At 37.1% G+C, this 23368-nt stretch overlaps 1 protein-coding gene across 1 annotated transcript; it reads right to left on the bottom strand.

The window, feature by feature from the left end:
- Nucleotides 1-718: 718 nt before the first annotated feature.
- LOC134753505 (protein suppressor of forked) lies at nucleotides 719-23136 on the bottom strand. The gene is made up of 19 exons (XM_063689400.1): nucleotides 22912-23136; nucleotides 22631-22822; nucleotides 22135-22167; nucleotides 18238-18335; nucleotides 15971-16124; nucleotides 14915-15008; nucleotides 13176-13315; nucleotides 12593-12784; nucleotides 11821-11958; nucleotides 11057-11199; nucleotides 10330-10487; nucleotides 9897-9981; nucleotides 9325-9406; nucleotides 8537-8644; nucleotides 6145-6233; nucleotides 4772-4872; nucleotides 3880-4014; nucleotides 2721-2827; nucleotides 719-1617 (listed from the first exon to the last, which is right to left on the bottom strand). The coding sequence occupies exons 1-19, from the start codon at nucleotides 22963-22965 to the stop codon at nucleotides 1513-1515; spliced, it is 2208 nt and encodes a 735-aa protein (XP_063545470.1). The 5' UTR covers nucleotides 22966-23136; the 3' UTR covers nucleotides 719-1512.
- Between the last annotated feature and the right edge of the window lie 232 nt (nucleotides 23137-23368).

The raw sequence follows: 23368 nt of genomic DNA, 5'->3' as shown, positions 1-23368 counted from the left end.
TAACGTCGAATACGTTTTCAAGAATAGACACTTCAAGGAGTCAGCTATTTAAATACCATCAAAATTATATAAATCACGTTATTATAACTGTTACAAGTATATTATAGGTATTTAAATCATGTATTGTTTTATAGTATAACAATATGTGTCGTTTTCAATCAAAAGGTACCACATTGTCGCTTTCCATAAGGAAGTTCTGACAGGTTATTCGTATAGATGCAATCCAATATCGTCCTTATGGTAAGCGACAATGTGGTACCTTTTTGAAAACGTCACATATGACGAATTTAGCAAGAGAGTATTGTTGTAAAGAAACTCAGAAATAAGAAAGAAAACAAAGATTACTGACATACTTGCTCGCATTGATCACCTAAAGTGGGGATGGACAGGCCACATACTACGCTGCCCAATAGAAAAAATGGAGCAAACAGATTACTCTATGGTACCCTAGAGGCTGTACTAGAAAGCAAGCAAATCCAATTACAAGATGGAAAGATGACATTCGTCTGACTCTGGGGCCATACTGGATGAGGGTTGCTGCATACAGAGCCCAATGGAGACAGTTGGAGGAGGCCTATGCCTTACGGCACACCGAACTGAGAGATATATTATAATATTTGTGATAATAAAACAATCATCTGTAATTTATATTGTTCGGAATAAATGGCTTTATTATTATTATTATATTGTTGTAGGTGGGTAAATAAAACTACCAAAATATTAGAAAAAGTTTTATTAATTTTATAATAATTATAGTAAAAATTTATTTCAGATTGATAAAATGTCTGTCATACACCAATGTAGGTGTTTCGTATTGAGGCTATTTTATGTCAGATAAATCTTTAGGTAGCCCATTTAATTGGCAGTGAGAATATATTTCACATTTAAAATGTATCTGACGTATTCGGAGGCTGATGTCATAACAGCCTCCGAATACATAGTGTTGCTGTTTGTACTACACTTTGTTTTTTAGCAATATTAAGAAGGTAAGCGTACTTGATGTGTCTTTTTATTTCTGTTGCCGTTATAACAATATACTAAAAACAGAATAAAATAAATATTCAAGTGGGTCTCCCATACAACAAGCGTGATTTTTTGCCGTTTTTTGTGCGCGAGTCCGACTCGCACTTGGCCTGTTTTAAAAAAAAGCGTTTTTCAATAAAAAGACGTTAAGATAAAATTGTTTACCTTTTTTCTAATGCTAAAAAAAGAAGTACAGGTTAAGCTACATGAGTATGGATGGTAAAGGATGCCAATCTCTTATGGCAGAATTGTTGCAAAAGTGACCGCTTTCAGCTTTAAATAATAGTTCCCAATATCTCCGGTGGCGCTAGTTAGGCTCTGGGACATGAGTATAACATGTAAGGCAACAAATAACCCGACCAAATTACGTAGGTAGTATTTCGGTGTATGGTGGCGCCGCCTAATTACTGTTTTTTGATGGATACTTTTCATACATAGAGATTTGGCTCCTTAATATAGTCTCCATGTACATGAGCTAATGACTGGTGTCTACTTGACTCGTTTCTGCTGCCGGGCGCGGTAGATGTCGTTGAGGGGCGGCGCCACGCTCAAGTCGTCGTCATCCGAATCTTCGCCGGCCTTTCTTCTGCGAGACTGAAAAGGTAAGAGGGATGTTGACATTTTTTTTTATACCACGACGGTGGCAAACAAGCATACGGCCCGCCTGATGGTAAGCAGTCACCGTAGCCTATGGACGCCTGCAACACCAGAGATATTACATGCGCGTTGCCGACCCTTTAAAAACCTGTACACTCCTTTTTTGAAGAACCCCATACTGTAGCCCCTCGGGAAAACCTGACATGTTGAATTTTATAACAAAATCTAATAAAATAGATTGCAAATGGGCAATTTATCACGATAATGTGGATATTACAATAACATATGGAAATAATACAAAAATACAGGACCAGAAAGTTTCAAAATTTAAGTTTTTTTTTAACTTCCAAAAAGGAAAAAAGTAAGGGTAACATTCGATTCCTTACATTATATCAAAAAAAATGTATTGTAACTATATACATAAACGCAATATTTCACCGACAAAAACGCAGTTTTCTTGCTTTGACCATACATTCAAGATGGACTCTCGGTGACCTTGACGTCACGTTCACTTATCGTTTTGTCAGGAGCGTTTCGCGAGTGAAGTACGCCTGTCGGGCTTTGACTATCATTTCTGACTTTTGTATTGCTTTAATGCAATGGGTCCCGTATAGACATTTGATCCTAAAAACAAACCTGATCGATTGATACCATTAATGAAAATTTGTCATCTAGCCTATACCACAGAATAAATAATAGTACTACCGTACAGAAAGGAAGCTTCCTACGAAACCGAAGTTTGACAGCGGTTCAGGGTCGAATCATGCTATCCCTTTCTAATATATGGCACTATCCCTTTCGGCTATTTAGGGTTGTCAAAATTCAAGTCATCATCTTATCTGTGGTCGTGAACGCAAAGGGACGTCAAGTGCTGCCAACCCTAATAATTGCTCGGAGCAATGCTGAGCCGAACGGAGCCGAGTTTTCCCGAAGCGAGGAGATTCGCACCACTGCGGGCTTAGCACGGTAGCATTTCTATCGCCTGTCACCATGCCTGTCACGTTCTAACAAGTATGTAAGTGCGAGAGTGACAGGCATAGTGACAGGTGATAAAAATGCAACCATGCTGACACCGCTGGCTATACAATGAAATGTGATACCTTGTTGGCGACGGTGGTGATCCCCTCGTCGTCCACGATCCAGTGCACGGAGCGCGCCAGGTCGAACAGCTTGGTGTCGCAGCCGTTCTCCTGCGTCGGCAGGGGCGCTGCCGACACACACACACACACACACATATAATAGTACATTATTGTCGAGGCTCGGAAGTAGCTACTTGCTGGCTGAGGATTCCTTTAATCTCCTTTAATTGAATCCGAAGCGAGCAAGTAGCCTTCTAGCCGAGTCATATAGTGCTTTTCTCAAAAATGGCGCAATAAATACAAATTAGAAATATTTTACAGAAGCAACGTTTTTATGTATATATTTTCACAGAAAAAAGTAAAAAGATTAGACATGAGTAGTTCGCGAATGAAAGATTCAAATGAAGTACTTCACTTGATGTCACTCTTTCATTCACTAGTTCAGTTCGGATTTATTTAGAATAGAATAGAATATTTATTGCTCTCATGTTCTTTAGTTCTTTACCTCAGCAATTCAGTTTAATTATCTTTTCATTTACTTGCTCATTCGCTTAGAGAGTGACAAGGACGCCACGTTTAAACCTTGATTCATAAATTCATTTATTTAAGTGATTCATATTGAATGAAATTATCAATCGAATCCTTCATTCAACTCAATACATCCTCGAATGAGAGATAGAAAACCAGTACTGTTGATATAGATGAATCTTTTGAGCTACTGAACTAAACTGAACTAGTGAACTAAAAGAGTGAAGTACTTCACAGCGTATCGTAATCTTTTCTTTTTAGTGACACATTTTGCGCATGACTAAAAAAGATTTGCTTTGCCGCCTTTTTATTTTTTTTATTAAAAATAGAAGTGTATTTTTCCGCTGAAAATGCGCCAACCTATTTGAGACGCCTAAATAATCGCGGTACCAACATTATAATAATAATGTACTGATCATCTGTTTGGCTGTTTAATGGACCTATGCCTTCATTTGATATGGCCACTTCAACTTTTAAAAAGTTTGGAACTCGACAAATAATGGAATTTGTATGCAACATTGCAGTACCGAAATCGAGACTGCAATGTTTTTAACTTTTAAATTTTTTGACTGACCATAAACTACGCACTTCGCGACCTACTTTTTAAAAGGAAGGATGATGCAGTGTGAAGGACTACCAGTTCTGTACTCACGTTTGTCAGGCAATGATATCCTGTTGAAGAGCTGCATGAGCCGGTCGACAGCTACGAACGGTCCCCTGAAGGAAGTCGGTGGCGGCATGAGGGTGCAGAGGTGAGCTGCCGCGGGAGGCAGGGGGAAGGTGCCACCTGGAAATAAAATTGTTATACAATAAAGTCTGAAAATCAACGCTGGGCGTCACTAGCTGACCTAGCATATGTTGAGACTGGTATCCTTTTACCAAACACTAAAAAATCTATAGTATAAGTTACCTATGTTTGTGTTTTTTTTCCATTGCTGTACTATTTTAAATTGTGTCTGGTAATAAACGTATTTTTATTTTTTGGAGTTGTTTTACCTTGTCACGCTTATTTTTACAGCTGCGCCAGTGAAAAATTAAAAAAAAAAGATTCTCAAAAGTGGAATCTTGAGCGTTTCTAGGGATTCGAGTTATAAGAAGCAAACTTTGCTGTGGTAATTATACACAGTGGAAAGAATGAATAGACCCTGGAGGGAAAGTGCCTTAAAATCTCAAGTTAGGTCATTTTGCTTAAAAGAAACATTCTTTTACTTTTAAAAAGAAACAAAACTGCATTCAAATATTTTCATTTTTTTTTCTTTTTTGCTTGTCTAAAATAGTTATTTGTTATACAAGGGTGCAAAGTTGTAAAAGTAAAAGAATGTTTGTTTTAAGCAAAATGAGCTAACTTAAGGTTTTGAGGTACTTTCCCTCCAGGGCCCATTCATTCTTTCCACACTGTATTAATAAAAAGTCCTTATTTCAGTGACCCTTGAAGAAACGTGTAACCCGAAAAGACAGCAAAATAATGTCTAAACTAAAACAGACAATAAAACGGTTTATAACCAGAATAACGGTTAATCGGAATATAAAGAACAATAACTTACCGGAAATAGGGTGTTCGCCGGGCAGAGGGTTCGCCTTCGGCTTGTAGGGGATCATCTGGTTGGTGTCTGGGCGGGCTATGTCCTTGTTCGGGTCGTTATCTCTGCACATACATAATATGTGACGTTTTTAACCAAAAGGTACCACATTGTCGCTAATCGATAAGGTTTATTTCAAATTGAAGCTATATGGAAATAGCGCCTTATTGGCAGCCGACAATAAGTACCCTTTTGATTGAGAATGGCACATAAGTTGAGACGGTTTAATAGGGTATTTGACTGTATTTAAAATAAATTATTTTACACCATGCATGAAATAAAGCACAAAAGATTAATAGAGAAACATAGACAGCAGTTATTTTTAGACACAATTTCTATTTAAAAACCCAAAAAACTATAAAGAGTAGGTAATTTGATTGTGACGTCACATGCTAGTATTTCATATAAATTCGATAGTAGCAAAATCGTTTTGACAGTTCGAAAAAAGAAACTGATTTGAGTAGTAGTCAAATACCCTATTATATTACTATATCTTTATTTCATATATAAATAGCATATAAGCAAACGGTTCCTCACGTTTTTAGTTGGAAATGATCACTACATTTTGGAGCGAAACCAGTGAAGTTTTGAAGTGACTAGTTTTAATATTATATTGTTACTAGTTTTAATATAATATTATATTATATTCATACTGGGGCAAGTTGAAGGCAAGCGCGCTAGAGGAAGAGCCCCGGCAAGATGGTCGGATTCCATTAGACAAGCATGTGGTTCCATGCAGAGGGCAGCCCACATAGCCCTTGATCGCGTTAAATGGAGGGATATAGTTCTTGGTCACGATCCTCAGTCATGAGGGAACGACGAAGAAGAAGAAGAAGTTTTAATATATTTCACCCTTTTCTCATATCAAAATTAATTAAACACAAACGTGTCAATAGAATTTCCACGTTAGCGTTTTTAAGATTTAAATTAAATTGGACATCCGCAAAAGAAATCAAATCACCAAAACTCAACTAACATTGTAACATTATATGATCTTCGATTGTCAAACATCAATTTTGTTAAATTATACAGGGTGGCTAAAAAATAAGTGCATTCCCGTTGCCAGGGAGGTTTTGGGCTTATACTGAGCAACTTTTACTATGGGACCAACCCCGAAATCGCAATAAAAAAAATTACCCTCCCATAGAAAACGAACCAGCCAAAATGTATGAAAGAGCCAAATTTTTTTTCGCGATTTCGGGGTTGGTCCCATAGTAAAAGTTGCTCAGTATAATCCTAAAATCTCCCTGGCAACGGGAATGAACTTATTTTTTAGCCGTCCTGTATGCCTACGCAGGTAGAACTGTTCTATACTGTGTACGAGTATCCAAACTTACTTCTGTCCAAGTATAACAGCTGCCAGTTCAGGAGATATCCCGGCCAAGGGGCCGCCGAGAGCCCAGGACTTGTTTGACATGGACGCCACCTGTCAAAAAATATGTCACTGTGTAGGTCCCACTGGGGGGTCGCAGAGCTTTTATTATGTAATTAGGTAATGTTAACTTTGAAAGAAAAATGGTTGTCTGTAAAGTCGGTTTACGGACGATAATTTTGCATGATAACGTCATAAGAAAACATTAATGAAAACATGGAGACTATATAAAGGAGCCAAGTCTCTATGTATGAAAAGTGTCCATCAAAAAACAGTAATTAGGCGGCGCCACCATACACCGAAATACTAACAAAAACAACCTACGTAATTTGGTCGGGTTATTTGTTGCCTTATATGGTTCATGTTATACTCATGTCCCAGAGCCTAACTAGCGCCACCGGAGAGATTAGGAACTATTATTTAAAGCTGAAAGCGGTCACTTTTGCAACAATTCTGCCATAAGAGATTGGCATCCTTTCTATACCATCCATAAATGAAAAGGCCGTAACGTTACCATGGAGATCTGTCCACAACGTTACCATCACAGATTTAATATATACGCTAGATGACGCAAATACCACGATTTTTTATTGAAACCAAGCGTGCCGACTTTTTTATACAAAATTTACGCATAATATAATTTTAAAAGTATGGAAATATGTTTTTGCGTTTGGGTGCTCGCAATTTTTGGGCTGTTGCAGTTAATTATCATGCAACGAAGCATTTTTTAAGTTTTCACGGACGTCCGGCCGCAACAACTGACGCGCGTGTACTGTAAAGAGCGACGGTCAACCTCGACGCTTGGTCGGGGTTCGGACACGCGAAGTAGACGCATTTGCGTCTTCTATGGTATATTTATTTCTGTGGTTATTATGGAGATCTGTCCACAACATAACACTTTTTCGTGCATGCTACCGGTGTTCATCGATTTATAAGACTTTATCACGTCAAAAAATGTATTCTGGCATAAATTAATTTCATTCATTCATTGGGTGATTAAGGTTGCCAGAGCTCATCGAGGTTGCGGAGTGTTGTACCAAAAACGATTTTTGTGCCAAAAACTTATTTCTAATCTATTCAACACAACCGACGTTGAAAGCACGATTTTTGACCACCGCACACCATACACATGGAAGGTTAAATAAATGAATATTATAGGGACATTCTTACACAAATTGACTAAGTCCCACGGTAACCTCAAGAAGGCTTGTGTTGTGGGTACTCATACAACGCGTAGCTCAATACGGCGTAGTCGATGCGGCGGACGAAGATGACGACTTCTGCCCGTGGCAATGTACCAGGCTCGCAGAAGCTTCGAGGAGTAAACAAATGAAGCACTCGTTGCGGTGACTACTATGCAACTTATGCACTCCTATTTTCCCGCGCGATTTTTATTATTTAAAATTTAAATAAAAACAAAGTAATCAAATAACGTGGGGCATAAAGCACGTTTACACCTTGCGGTGGTCCGCGGGGGAGATATATATAATACCAAAGAGGATATAATATTATAGAGTGGTACTGTCATAGTGAACTTTGTAACCACAGTAAATTCACTGCCATCTATCGACACACTTTGAAACTAAAAATGAAGATTTATAAAAATACGATAAAATTTATTTAAATATGGATAAATGATTTTTTTTATTTGCATTATTTATTTTTATGATTTTGACCCATGTTCTTTCACTGATATGCGTTAAAATTGTTAAATGTTAAAATCATTAAATAAATAATAATTATAATAATTTGACAAGTTAACTCAATCAGACATTATTATATCGGTGCATTGTTGACGTCGCTATTGTTGAAGTTACTAAATTAATTTATGAGACTAACTAATAGGTTACTAAACCACTGATACGCTAATATGTTACTTTTATTATGTTACCTTAATTACAATATGTAGATTAGAATTAATAGAATAGAAAAACTGTACTATTGTGTGCCCTTACAGGGTGTCATGAACTGGCTATATAAAATGTAACACCTTATTATGTACATGACAATGCAATATTGAATAAATAAATGACTAAATAACACACGAAACCGTCAACGCCCTCTATACGAGAGTAGGCCAAAACTAGTGGCGCCATCTGATCGAGAATTAAATTTTTGTGGATTTTCGAGGCACGTTTTTTCCTTAGACTGTATCCATCTATTACGGAGTTATATCTATCATTGATAATACTTAAATACATAGAAAACATCCATGACTCAGGAACAAATATCTGTGCTCGTCACACAAATAAATGCCCTTACCGGGATTCGAACCCAGGACCATCGGCTTCACAGGCAGGGTCACTACCCACTAGGCCAGACCGGTCGTCGTCGTAATAAATAAAATTAAATGTTACCTCAGTGTAACCAATTGACTTGAGCTCCGCGATGCTGCAAGGATACAAATCTAAGAACTTGTATCTGTCTACCAGTTGAGCCGTCTCCTTGCCTTCGAATTCTTTGATCTGAGGACAAACATTTTATGTTTTAGTACTATTACCTATATTATTGCAACTGCATTGATTATATTGCTATTAACATCGAAAAAGTAATGCTAAGAAAGCTAAAGTAGTCTAAAAACTTGTACCAGCAAATGTAGCACTTCTTAGAGAATATTACAAGCAAACATTTGGATGTATATTTATTATATAAAACGTAGGTATTATATATATTTGTTATACTGTTACTTAAGTTTTTTATCTTATTTTATTTATTTTCGCCCTCTTTTATAAATTTACTGACTTTCCTCTAGTCTATTGTACGCAGTGCTATATTTGTCTACCGTTCTTCATCAATTCTCATCTACTCAAAGGTTAACTGGAAAAAATCCCTTAAAGGGATAAGTTCGCCTTTGTACTGCCTATTTCTGTGCCATATTTGTGTTCTATGTCTTTGTACAATAAAGAGTTTATACATACATACATACATACATTTTGTTTGTGTTCAAAAATCAAATCATTAGACAACTACAAACTGGGTCTATTACAAACTATATTTATTACTTTCAGTATTGTTTAAACTCAACTTCCACTGATATCATAAAAAAAATGAAAATCAATAAGCCTGCGATAGAAGTTGTCTACATTTCGAAGTGCTTGGGATTAAAACTTAAAATGGATAAAATGAAATTCAGCGTTGTGCGTACCTTCTCGAGCACGGCCTGCCGACGCTTCTCCACTTTCACGATGGACACCAGGTCACCGATGTTGGACTCGAACTCCAGAAACCTAACAAAATTACAAACAATGCAATATTATACCTAGTACATTTCTTTGACAAAACTTCCGTGAGACCAAAGAGGATATAATAGCACTAATAACTGCATCAATAAATTGCTCTAATATTTATATTAAGGTAATATTTGTAAAACTTGACAATTTAAAAGTGCTTGTTGCTAGGCCTATTTGAATGAATTTTGACTTTTGACTTGATTTTCAACTCAGAATCAACATATTCAATCCTGATGATTAAAAAAAAATGTCCCAAATATTTGTATGAAATTTGTACATTCCACTACGTCACGCACATACAAGTGAAAAAAAATAAACTAAAACGTGACGTAATGAAATGGACATTTTGGGACATCGTTTTTTAATGGCAGGATGCTGTCGATTCTGAGTAGAATAAGCCCAAGAATGTCCAGATTTGAAATAATCAGGTTTTCAATATTTATTCTAGAAAACGCCGAGCGTTAAGTGACAATGCGAGTATTAATACCTGTTCCAGATATCGACGGAGCTCTCCGGCTTCAAACTGCCAGAAGACAGCACTCGCTCGAACAGTACGCGCGTATTGTTGTCCTCTGAAACCAAATTATATGTATTGTGTAAAAACCGGCCAGGTGCGAGTCGGACTCGCGCACTAAGTGTTCCGTACCATTACGGAAAAAACGGCAAAAAAATCACGTTTGTTGTATGGGAGCCCCACTTAAATATTTATTTTATTCTGTTTTTAATATTTGTTGTTATAGCGGCAACAGAAATACATCATCTGTGAAAATTTCACGGTTCATGAGATACAGCCTGCGGACAGTCAGACAGCGGAGTCTTAGTAATAGGGTTCCGTTTTTACCCTTTGGGTACGGAACCCTAAAAACAGGACCCTATTACTAAGACTCCGCTGTCTCAGCTGATATGATGCTTTAACTCACCGTTAAGATGTGACAGGTAGTCAATATAGCACAGCACATACTCTGGTATATGCGAGAACTTCTTCAAACCCAGCTCGAAGATTCTGAAGGCGATGTTCTTGTCTTTTGAGCAATAGTACTCCATTAGGGCTGCCGCTACGAACACGTGGTAGGCTGATCTGAAATTGTACCAGGTAAACTGTACTAAATGTTTCTGTTTTAACCTAAGGCCCAGCCATACAAAGGAAAAATCCAAAATTTGCCACTGAAATTTGAACCTATAGTGTAGGAAATAGAGTTGATTTTGCGCTGCTGGAAAATTGAACGAATCAAAACAAAAGCGACTCTGTTCCAATTAGGTAGGAGAATAAATTGAAATACACGACCACTACAGAGCTCTCTCTGAGTATGCCACTTCACTTGACCCAGTCCTGAGCTAATCTCATTAATACATACAAAGAGAGTATATATAGGATAGAGGGGTACTGTTATAGTAAATTTTGTAGTCGCAGTAAATTTACTGCCATCTATTGACACATGATTAAAATGTATTCAGGGTGGCTAAAAAATTAGTGCAGCGATTCGTTTCGCCAGCATTTCGCGATTTCGTGGTTGGTCCCATAGTAAAAGTTGCTCAGTATAATTCCAAAACCTCCCTGGCAACGGGAATGCACTTATTTTTAGCCTCCCTGTATAACGCATTGAAAGCGTGTCGAGGGTTACTAAGGTTTCAAATATAAAATCTTACCTAGGATCCTCTCTGGCGCGTTTGAACACGGTTCTTGCTGACTTAATGCCTTCGGCTCGTCTCGCGAATTTCATGTACTGTACGTAGGCCAATGTTGGTTCGATATCTTCCATATCTAAGTAGCGGGTGTATACTTGATGCACCTGTGACAAAAATACATTACTACAAAAACTTTTCCCGGCCAGCAATTCTCTATTGCTGGCCGGGAAAAAAGGAATTTCCGGCCAAGTGTGACACTGACAACAGTATGCGGTTCTTCAAAAAAGGTGTACAGGCACAGAATAAATAATAGTACTACGTACTACCATACAAAAAGGAAACTTCATACGAAGCCGAAGTTTGACATCGGTTCAGGGTCGAATCATGATGTCCCTTTCTAATATATGGCACTATCCCTTTCGGCTGTTTAGGGTTGTCAAAATTCAGGTCATTATCTTATCTGTGGTCATGCACAAAAAGGGACGTCAAGTTGTACCAACCCTAATAATTACTCGGAGTAATGCTGAGCCGAAAGGAGCCGAGTTTGCCCGAAGCTAGGAGTTTCACACCTCTGGGGTTGCAGATGCTTAGGGCCGTATGCTTGTTTGACACCGACGTGTTATTAAAAAAAGTGTGATATAAAGGGCCAAGCAAAACGAGCTGCCGATTCTTATCCCATCCGGGGTATATATAGCGCTTTTCTTAAAACTTAAAACGTGCGATCAAAGTCATTTTACTGCCTAGGCCGGTAATGTAGTATGAAAATCCATTGCCGGCGCGCCTACCTTATTGTAATGTAGCCGGCTCTCCTCATAGTCGGCATGGGCAAAGTGCAACAACGTGGATCTCTTTAGAGGGCCACTGGTGGCGCGCTCGTACACCGCCGCCGCTTCGTCGGAGAACAGGCGGGCTGCGTTTGAGTCCTGAAAAAGTTAAAAAAACCTTAATAAATAAATAAATACTGAAGTGTAGCAAACAAGCCATTATAATAGACTTATTTGGTGTTAGATACTTTTAAAGATTAAAGCGTTGGTGGCCTAACGGTAAGAGCGTGCGACTTTCAATCCGGAGGTCGCGGGTTCAAACCTCCGGCTCGTACCAATGAGTTTTTCGGAACTTATGTACGGAATATCATTTGATATTTATACCAGTCGCTTTTCGGTGAAGGAAAACATCGTGAGGAAACCGGACTAATCCTAACAAGGCCTAGTTTCCCCCTCTGGGTTGGAAGGTCAGATGGCAATCGCTTTCGTAAAAACTAGTGCCTACGCCAATTCTTAGGATTAGTTGTCAAGCGGACCCGAGGCTCCCATGAGCCGTGGCAAAATGCCGGGATAACGCGAGGAAGATGATGAGATACTTTTAAAGATTAGTTTCGCGTAATATTCCCTATTATGTAACAATTATGTAGCATCGTACCCGTTCCCTACAATGCTATCCCATACTGTAACATTCCGTGTACTTGACCATAGTAGGCCCAGCTCACTTTATTTTTCAGTGTATTTTTTTAAAGGTTAACCACCAATTAAGCTCATTGTCGGATTAAATTTAACTTACCCCCTTTTCAGTCAAAAGTTTCGCCGAATGGTCCAGAAACTGGGCAGCCTGGTGCCAAACATCGGGATGGTGTGCCAAACAAAGGAGACACTGTTCTATGGCGAACATGACTCGACGAGCGACCAAAGCTGTGTCTTCGGAACGGAGCGGGTTAGAACGCTCCCAGGTTATGTATTTCTTCCATAGGTCCACCTGGAACAGAGAAACGGTTGAAATAACCGTTGTACAGTCGAAGGCAAAAATATCGATACAGACAAATGGCTCAAAATTATCTGAACACGACTTTATTGTCTAAGATGTAAGAGCGTACACATATTTTTGAAACTTTGGGAATGTATATAGATTTCTGTCCTTGACTGTACTGTGATTAAAATGTATTTTTATTCAAATAATGGAAAAATAATAAGCAGACCACGGAATTTTTCGCGGCAAAACAAAAGACTGTCGCAATCTTGCTAGAGTTAGAAACATTTTTTATATCGATATCGATAGTTGGGTAATGGAAGAAAAAAAAACGGTGGATTCTGTGACCCAGGTGAGGTATAGTGTAGCGAAGACTTGTATAAAATAAAATAGTACATGCCTGTTTCATTTCCTCTCGATCGACGGTAGGGGGCGTGGCTGGCATGTTTCTATTGAGACCGCGGGTGACTGTCTCCAATTCTTTTGCGACGCGACGAGCGTTCATGTAGTCGCGGGATCGCTCCATTGCCATTCTTTCGGCTGTTGAGTTAAAAAACAAAGTAAGTAAGTGAGTAATCATTTATTGTCAGATTGTGCATGTCAGTATACAGATGTTACAATAGTATCTTATAATAGTAAGTGTCACAATCAACCGGTTTAGGGTAAACAATAGACTTATTCCTAAGATACAATAGTAATATATATATATATAATAGCCAGATAAAAAAAAAAAAAAAAAAAAATAGTGCATTGCGCAACATGGGGCGTAAAGTTAAATATTGCAAGTAAGAGAATAGTTAAATCGCGACGGCTTGCCGGAGCGATTTATAGACTCGAGTTTGCAATATTATTACGCCCCGAGTTACACACAATGTTTTTAATCACACTTGCAATACAGAAATGAAGAATAAAGACAAAAAACTGTTAATTATAATACTAGAAACTTCATAACTCCCTAGGGAAAACGCTTTATCTATAGTTCCCGCTAAGGTTGCGTGCAATTCCACATTTACTGAGCGAGTGTGATGAAAATATAGTTATTATTTTAGTGTTGTTAGCTTATTTATCACAACAATTTACAGCAAACTTAAGGCTAAATGGCATTCTCTACCGGTCAATCAAAGGGCTAACTAGATATCTCAACGTCGTCTGCAGATAAAATAATACCAAAAATTCATATTCATATTCATATACATATCTATTCATATAAATACGAGCAGGCACTAGTTTTTATAAACTTTACTCCCATTTAATCTATGCTTTGGGTAGTCCAGTCTAGTTTTGTTTTGATGTGTTTCTTCACCGAAAAGAAACTAGTAAATATCAAACGATATTTCGCATTTATGACATAGAAATTTCAATCGAGACAAGGGTTTTAAGATCTCATCCAGATGGAACCCAGTCATTAGTAAGTGTAAGCGAAAACAAATATCGAAAATTGAAAAATCGAATATCGTGAGTGTTGTGTGTCGACCCGGTGACATCCCTAGTGCGCAAAACGTTCAAGTTAATAAACAAGACCAAGTGCGGGTAGTTCGAAAAACTCGCGCGCCTAGAAAATGTTGATGTCAACTTGAGCCAGTCTTCTCCGAGACCACGGGGACAACGCCGTCCTCGAAACGTCGGAGGTAAATTTAAAACTTATTTTACGCGATTAAGTCCCGTCGTTGTGAATAATAATGGTGAAGTAGTCTCTAGATCTATAACTTCATTAAAACAATTCTACGTGACCGCCTGACATACGCGAAATCATCATACATTTCATGGGGGCCATGTTTTTAAAGGAGAAAATGACATTGTTGCAAACATTATTTTATTTTTTATTATTTTTTATTTATTTTATTTTTTATTTTTCATTTGACATGTTTCTATAATTCAAATTATTTATGGATTGGTACTCTGTAAGTACTATATTATAATTGTTTTTATTTTTATTATTTATTAATTTTGACATTGTATGATTTGTTATTTGAAAATATAGTTATTATTTTAGTGTTGTTAGCTTATTTATCACAACAATTTACAGCAAACTTAAGGCTAAATGGCATTCTCTACCGGTCAATCAAAGGGCTAACTAGATATCTCAACGTCGTCATTGTATTGCGAAATAAATAAACTAAACTAAACATTAGAAATTACCAATAATATTGTTGATGCTCTGTTCAAAGGCAATGTAGTCCTTCCACAATGTTTCTATACCGATGATGGGGGTGATAACTGCTCTCTGATACACCTGGGAAAAGAAATAAAATCTGGATCACTGAGTGTTGTGTAAAGTAAAAAATAATAGGTACTCCTTGTCTACTATGAGTATGGGATTCACAGCACGACCTGAGTTAGGGTGCGATTTTCTGGAGTCAAAGGAGTTTGAATCTTCTATCCTCCTAAGGCCCAAGGTCCTACCAATAGTGTAGTGTGCTATTACGCCTTACCTACACACGTGCATGCCTTAGTAATACAGAATAACAACACGATCGAGTTCTCCTTTACGTCTCACCTCACATGGCGACCCTGCCAGTGTCTACTTCTTCAGTTCGATAAAATTTAAACCATATTTAATTGGGACAGAGAGTTGCATTTTTGTATCGGTAAAATTTTAAACCAATAAAGATCAACTATTCCCTGCACTATAGGTTCAAAATTGATTATTTTGGGTGTTTCATTTGTATGGCTCGGTCTCAGGAGGATATAGGTCTGTATTTAACATTATTATGTTATTATACAAGGTGTTCACGAGGAAACCGAAAGATTTGACTTACGCTTTTCTGAGGCAAAAAGAAGGAAAAAATGTAATAAGTTTAGGTCAAATTTTTTTGTTTTTTTTTTTCGATTTTTCAAATGTATTTATACATAAAAAGTAAATGTTATTGGTAAACTTGTCACTTAAAATGGACTTTTACTTTTTTTTCGTAAAACCTAGTTTTTACAAAGTGTTACTTGTCACTTTTTGACATCTATCTAAGGATACTTAGACTACGTCCCATAGTGGCAACATCGCCATCAAAAATGAGTTTTGCACTATGTAACAATAAAAACTTGTTTTTTTTTTAAATTGGTATTAACTCTGAAACTAGGCGAATTACAGAAAAGTTTATACGACATTTTTAACTTCACATATGGTCAGGAATACGCTGTTAAAATTATTCGATTTCCTTATGTTACGAGTATACCGTGTATTTCTATAAATTTAAATACCTTTCGAACAGCAGATATCTTCTGATTCTCAGCATACGATCCCACAGCCTCCACGCTTTTAAGAAACGTGACATAGTCGTTCCAGATGGGATACGCGTGGATATCTAGTCCAATCTTGTCCAGGGCGAAGTCATAAGCTTGAGCCATCTTCTCTCTGGCAAAAAGAAATAAAAATTGGTCAATTTTACACAGATCAATGCAACGGTCTCCTAAACGCATTTGTCGTCAGAGTGGACTGCCCACTGATGAGGCGTTGGAACCAATTACATGAGCCCAGCGCATCATCGAAATAATTAGTTTTAATTAGTTTTTTAGGTATTTATTGTTTTACTACATAGTGTACAGACTAACATAGATATAGGTAGCATATTATATTTTTTGTACTAACACTATATGGGTTCTGTTCTGTGCCTGAAATAAATATTTTCAATTTCAATTTCAATTTCAATTGTGGGACAACACAAAAAATAAACAAATTTTGATATCTCATCAAATTTTATCGAATTTCCTGCATTGTTTTTGACCGAGCGAGCTCCCACCGTTTCAGCTCGGACAAAAATGCGTTCGTAGCATGGTTGGCCGAACGTTAATTGCGATTGTACTGGTTAATTGTTAATTAACGTTTCGGCCAACACTGGTTCGTAGGTATCCGGCTGTTCTCTCTTACGTGTGACATTATTCAACCGAATCTCGTAACATTTTGTAAGTGCATTCAATAATAATGTATTTTTTGTTATTATTTTATTTTGGTTTTTTGACATATTTTTGTAATGCATAATGTTACTTGGCAGAAATGTCGTTTGGCAGAATTACCTTTCGAATACTGCTTTTCGCATATTACTTTGCATAATATTATTTGGCAGAAAACCCTAACCTAACCCACTTAGAAAATTCTGCCAAATGAATATTATGCGAAATGACTATTATGGCAAGTATATATATGCGAAAGTATCATTCGACTAAAAGTTTTTTGCGATACGTGTTATGCGAAGTGTATTTCTGACAAATAATATTCTGCCAAATGAGGAGAAGCCGTTTCAAAATGATGGATGGGATGTGGGCTCGCAACGGAAACCACTAGTTGTACAGTCGCCATCTGATATATCGGAGCGGCCGAGACGCTCACAAATATCTGAAACGCCTCTATTGTCAAGGCGTTAGAGTGCGTGTTAAGATATTTTTGAGCACCGTGGTCGCTCCGATATATCTGATGGCGACTGTACATTGCGCTTGTGCCGTATGTCTATCGTGGATTTTCAATTCTCATAGAGTTTCATAGTTTCATCAACTACACAAAGCGCTTAATGTAATATCAATATCAAGTTGTGAAGAGGTCAAAAGTAGCCCGAAATGGCTCGTGTAATATTACACACGGTTGCTGCGTCGCCAGTTCCTTTTTAGGGTTCCGTACCCAACGAGTAAAAACGGGACCTTATTACTAAGACTCCGCTGTCCGTCCGTCTGTCTGTCTGTCACCAGGCTGTATCTCATGAACCGTGATAGCTAGACAGTTGAAATTTTCACAGATGATGTATTTCTGTTGCCGCTATAACAACAAATACTAAAAACAGAATAATATAAATATTTAAATGGGGCTCCCATACAACAAACGTGATTTTTTTGCGGTTTTTTTCCGTAATGGTACGGAACCCTTCGTGCGGGAGTCCGACTCGCACTTGGCCGGTTTTTTTATAACTTGGCTGGACACGCTGCCCCGTGTCTAGATGAGTATAGTCCCGTTTATCTTAACGGCTAACCGTTCCAAGATTAAAATTTACCCGTCTCCGGATTTTTTCTATATAGAACTTTTATTTTTCAAACTTAGTTATATATGTATGTAAAACTAAAGCCCATCACAGACGGAGCGATAATATATCGGTAGATACCGACAGATACGGCATCTGCCGATATCTTTTACGTACTATTTGACAGAGCCCACACACGAAGCTGTAATATATATTTTGGTATCTGCCGATATCTTATCGCAAGGTATCTGCAGATGCCTTCCCATACCCTCCCATAGAAAATGGACCAGCCAAAATGTATGAAACAGCCAAATTTTTTTTCGCGATTTCAGGGTTGGCCTCATAGTAAAAGTTGCTCAGTATAATCCCAAAATCTCCCTGGCAACGGGAATGCACATATTTTTTGGCCACCCTGTATTATCGCTTTGTCTGTGACGAGCTTAACCCTAGGCGAGGCAGCTTGACGGTTGCAGCGTCGAGCGTAAATATCAAATGTATGGCACTTATTAATAATACACTTACTTGTATGTCGGCAACATGCACTTCGTTTCCTTTACGTAGTTGAGGTACAGTCTCCATAGCTCGATGTTCAGAATCTTCATCAGACACCGTTGGAATAACTACACAAACAATTAATGGACATTCACATAAAATATACTATCAGACTTCTAACTTTCAATTCTCTTTTCAGTACTTAAAACATTTGTAAATTTAAATAAATAACAATAAAGTTACTAACAATTCATAAACCATATTTCAAAGACATAGGGACCACCGACGGCCAGTGTTGTTTTACATTGTGAATGAGGCATTGGTCCTTGATGAATCTATTGTACATAGGCGCCATATTGGAGAAGCAGACGCACGCAAATATACCTTATCTTGACCACATCTCTATTATCACATCGTTATTTTAAGCTTATATGTTTACTGGTGAATAACTTTCTAAATGTTAACTTAACGCCTTGCTAACAATGTGACGCTGCACGCAGCGTGCAGCGTCAACCGGAGACCAAGTTCTTACAATTTTGTTGGCACTATATTATATATATTTTACCATTATTCATTAAAAAAACAATACTAAATAGAAAACTCACATTTACTACAATTTACTTGCCTGTCATGTCCAAAGGCTGATATCGAGTTTCCTAGTGTAAAAAAAAATCGAAACGCTGTAAAGCCTCACAGCAGCACAAGACCAGCGCGACGTGAGCGTGGCGCGTAAAGTGTATATCCTACTTGCATCGTATCAAAACGTATGAAAGAGGCCTGACTGAGCGCACGCTGCACAGAGTTATTTGCCGCTGGACGCTCGCCACTGTATAATAGTCCGTATTTACACTGTACCAAGTGGCGTAAATGTAGTAAGTAAGACTTAAGATTTGGTAAAAAATTTCTTACTGAGCATAGTGAGCATGCGCGCGCGCGGGGCCGCGTTGGTGCGAGCTAGCCCCAATGCCGTCCTGGCCATGATTGCCGACAGTCGACTGTCCCTGCATACGACATTGCTACGACAGGCTTATTTTAAAATGATTTTGTTTGTTGTGTTGTGAATTGTATTTTAGAATAGTGTGTAAATATCATTTATTCTGTTTAATCTAATTTTTAAATTGTAATATAATATTATTGTAATTATGAGTCCTTGTTACTCGAAATAAATGAATTTTAATATTTTTTTAATAAGGTACAATCGGGACATTCCCGGTGAACCACCTTAAGGGCAAAATCGTTTAAACGTCTTGCAGACGGTCAGGCGATATCATAAAAGTGATGACCAATAGCATTGCACTTAAAAATGTGGGTGTTGAAAAAAAAAAGATTAGGTAAAGTTTATTGCCGTCCATTGTCTTTTCGACGGCATTTGCAAACTAAGATAAGGAATCCAAGATGCATTATATTGGTTATCTTTATGGGGAGACGAAGCTTAGCCTAAACAACAACTAATAAACTGTCCTTACTACCTAATGTTTGTCTAATTACCTGTTTTCATTATTAGCATAAAGAATCCTAAATGCCTATTTTTTTTTTTTTTTTTTATCGCGTATATATATATATATATATCCTTACTTGAAAATAATTGTAGTGTATAACTAGCCTTATGAACCGATTTTGCATGTATAACCAGCCTTAAAGTTTGTAGTCTATGATTGTTCATTATTTTAGTATGTGGGTATTTTTGCACTTTGTAATTTTTCCTCAGTCACCCGTTGACCACGAACGCTGTAAAGGGTTCGAAACGTCGGGATGTATTATAAATTCAATATACGCGATATAATCCGTTTTCATAGTTTTATTTCATGAATCCTAAATGCATTGGTTATCTCTATGGGTGGCGGAGTTTAGCTCGTTCGTAAGGATCGAGGTAATTTTTTTTTGAAGTGGCTCACATGGCATTTTCCTAAGCATAGCCATCGTCCTGGACGATTTATGGAGCACATATTTATTTATTTATTTTATTTATACTTTATTGCACATAAAATAAGTACAAATGGTGGACTTAATGCCTTAAGGCATTCTCTACCAGTCAACCACTGGGCCAAAAAGAGACGTTTGTTGGTGCAGGCTTTGTACTGTATTTGAAAATAATTAAACGATATCACTACCTACTATTTACAAATTAAATACTAATTATAGTATACCTATTATATTTAAATCATAAACTAAAAACATATACTTTGTACGACAATATGTACATATGTGTCAATAGAATTTCAACCTTAGCATTCCGATTTAAATTAGATCGGACTTTCGCAAAATCTGACTCGTCTACACACTACCAAAACTTTAATTTTGTTTGGATTTTTTGGGGAAACCTTCTACATTGACCTGGAAAAGGAGCAAATTTTTAGGAATTAACATTTATCAACAAATAAAAGTTTTCCATAGCCAAGGAAAACTTTTATTTCTTGATAAATGTTAAATAGTATGAAAATTTTGCACATTTGCCACGTGGAGCACGATGATCGATTTTAGTTCCCGAACCACTAATAGCCAACAGGGAGCCCTTCAATCTAGATATTCATTTATATTTTTTTGTTCAATACACATGACCCATTTTATTACCGATTTTTCAGTAATGGATATGTAGTTCGTTTTTTTAGCATTAGGAAGAAGGTAAGCGATCTTGACGTGTCTTTTTATAAAAAATCTTCTTTGAAAAATAAGTCACATCAAATATATTGCAATTATAAATCATATACGATCTTTTACATTCATTGCTTCCATAAGTAATATAAACAATTTTTTTTAAAGCGTTTTTTAATATTTTTTAATAAAAAGATACGTCAAGATTGTTTACCTTTTTTGTAATGCTAAAATAACAAACTATATGGGCCCATTTTACTATTCAAATTAAATACATAAATAGATTTGCAGTATACTGGTAAATAGGGATATTACATGTCAAAAGTGATCTTCTATGACAACATTTATAAAATGAAACATTTCAGATATGATCCCCAGATTCATTAAACAGGAAAAATAAACTTTTTCCTTAGTTAAATAAAGAAATATTTGTTAAGACAAACATTGTAACCATAATCAGCGTTTATTATCACATTATAATATCGAAATGTCAAATCAAAGTGACCCATTTTTATTATAATTAAGTGTATTTGCCAAAGAAAATCGCCTCCAACATGTCTGAACACAATTAACACACCCTAACCGAAAGAAAAGATATCATTAATGTACCATCTTTATTGTCTTACACACTAAAATAATCTTAAACTTGTCTTAAAAAATATTTTTTCTTAAAACTGGTGCTATAATGTTTGTGTCTTAAAACTATAGTTTATTGGGTATAGGCATAGAGAAATATAAGTAAAGAAAGAGTGGTAACTCCATACATCAGTTTTAACGCTTTATTTCGTAGTCGACATCTAGCGTCAAGTAGTGGAACTCTCAGTACTGCTACTCGACAATAGATGTCGCGGCAAACAAAAAGTCTAATGCTCAACAATTTTCAGCTAATATTATAACCAGAGTAACCGGAACTCTATTTTCTTCCTCTGCTTTTAATATAAGTTATAAATTGTTGAACAATACACTTTTCGTCAGTCGCGACACATTCAACATCTAGTGTCGAGTAGCAGTACTGAGAGTTCTACTACTAGACGCTAGATGTCGACTACGAAATAAAGCGCGTTCTGGTAAGGAAACTGATGTATGGAGTTACCACTCTTTCTTTACTTACATTTCTCTATGGTATAGGCCCAGAAAAGGTTCAGATTTTTTGTAACACAAGACTACTATGAACACGTAAAAAGTAGTACAAATTGTTTATACTTTTATCATGCTTAATTGCTTAGTAGTCAATAAGAGTACTTTTACATGTCTATCTGTACCAGCACTTATTGTGGCATAGAGTGGAGGTTTTATTTTTTTCCCCTTATTTAGACTTACGCTTGAAGTACTAACCTTTTCCACTTTTTCAAAGTTTCGCGCCTTCATCTGAAATCAGAATACAAATATATTTTCACTTATCTGTAGTGATGAAAGTTTTACATTGGGACAGTTAAAAATAATAATTGGTACAGCAAGTATTTATATTGTGCTTTACAGCTTTTAGATTAAATTCTAAATGTAATAGAACAGTGGTCGGCAATAGGCAGCCCGGCCCTCTCACTTGCTGCCCGCCAGCCTCCCTGGTTATTTTGTATGTAATATTGACAAACGGCAATATCTGATTAAGTCGTAAATATTAACAAAGTCCGGCCCTTTGGGTACAGAACCCTAAAAACAGGCATTTCTGTATTATTCAGTGAAAATTGGCCGAACTGGAGAGAAGAGTGGCCCACGACAGACCCCAATGGAAAGAGCTGGAGGAGGCCTTTGCCAAACAGCACACTGAGCTTAGACACATACTCTAACTCAGAATAACAGGGCTTAATAGATAGAATAAAAAATAACTAACCTCCTGCTCAATGTAGATCTTCCAATACCGTCCCGTCGTCGGGAACGCTGTGATCAGCTTCTCATATACCGACCGAACTTCATTGATAGGCCGCGTTTGAGCTTCCCGAATCAGGAGTGACCACGAATCGACATCGTATGTGTTTGCTTCTACTGCCCGCTGCGCTCGTTGTAATCGCTCGTTACCCCAATCCTGGATGTAAAAAACATTATTAACATCTGGAAAACCTTATGATTACACAAAAATGTAACCTTTCATGGTAAATGCACGAAAATACTTACAATTTCTGGGTTCTCTTCTACCACTGGAGCTGGAGCAGTGGCTGGGTTAGCCATTTTGAAATTAAAATTATAGTTCTACAGCACTTGAAATAATGAACTGTCTCCGAAGTAGTCCGAAGTGTAACTGCAAGCTAGTTTATTGCATTTCTGATCGTCTTTTATCACAAAGCTACAATAAAATAATTAGCACGCACATTCGCACAATGCTAACGTCCGAGCACCGCCGCTTTCTATAGAAAGAATCTATAGACATAGACAATTTAATGATTTAATGTTTTTTTTTTTGCATGACTTAAGGCCGCGTTCAATTTAAGTTACAGTCGGGCAAAAAAGAGTAGAAATTAAAAAGTGGCAACACTGTAGTGTCGTCCCGTTTTTCTTAGATTGATTTGAAAGGGTAGACACTACAGTGTTGCCACTTTTTAATTTCTACTCTTTTTGCCAGACTGTAAATTGC

Source organism: Cydia strobilella, chromosome 27 (assembly GCF_947568885.1).
Source record: "Cydia strobilella chromosome 27, ilCydStro3.1, whole genome shotgun sequence".
Classification (NCBI taxonomy): domain Eukaryota; kingdom Metazoa; phylum Arthropoda; class Insecta; order Lepidoptera; family Tortricidae; genus Cydia; species Cydia strobilella.
Note: the sequence above shows the minus strand (reverse complement) of the source record. Positions and strands in the feature narration are given on the sequence as shown.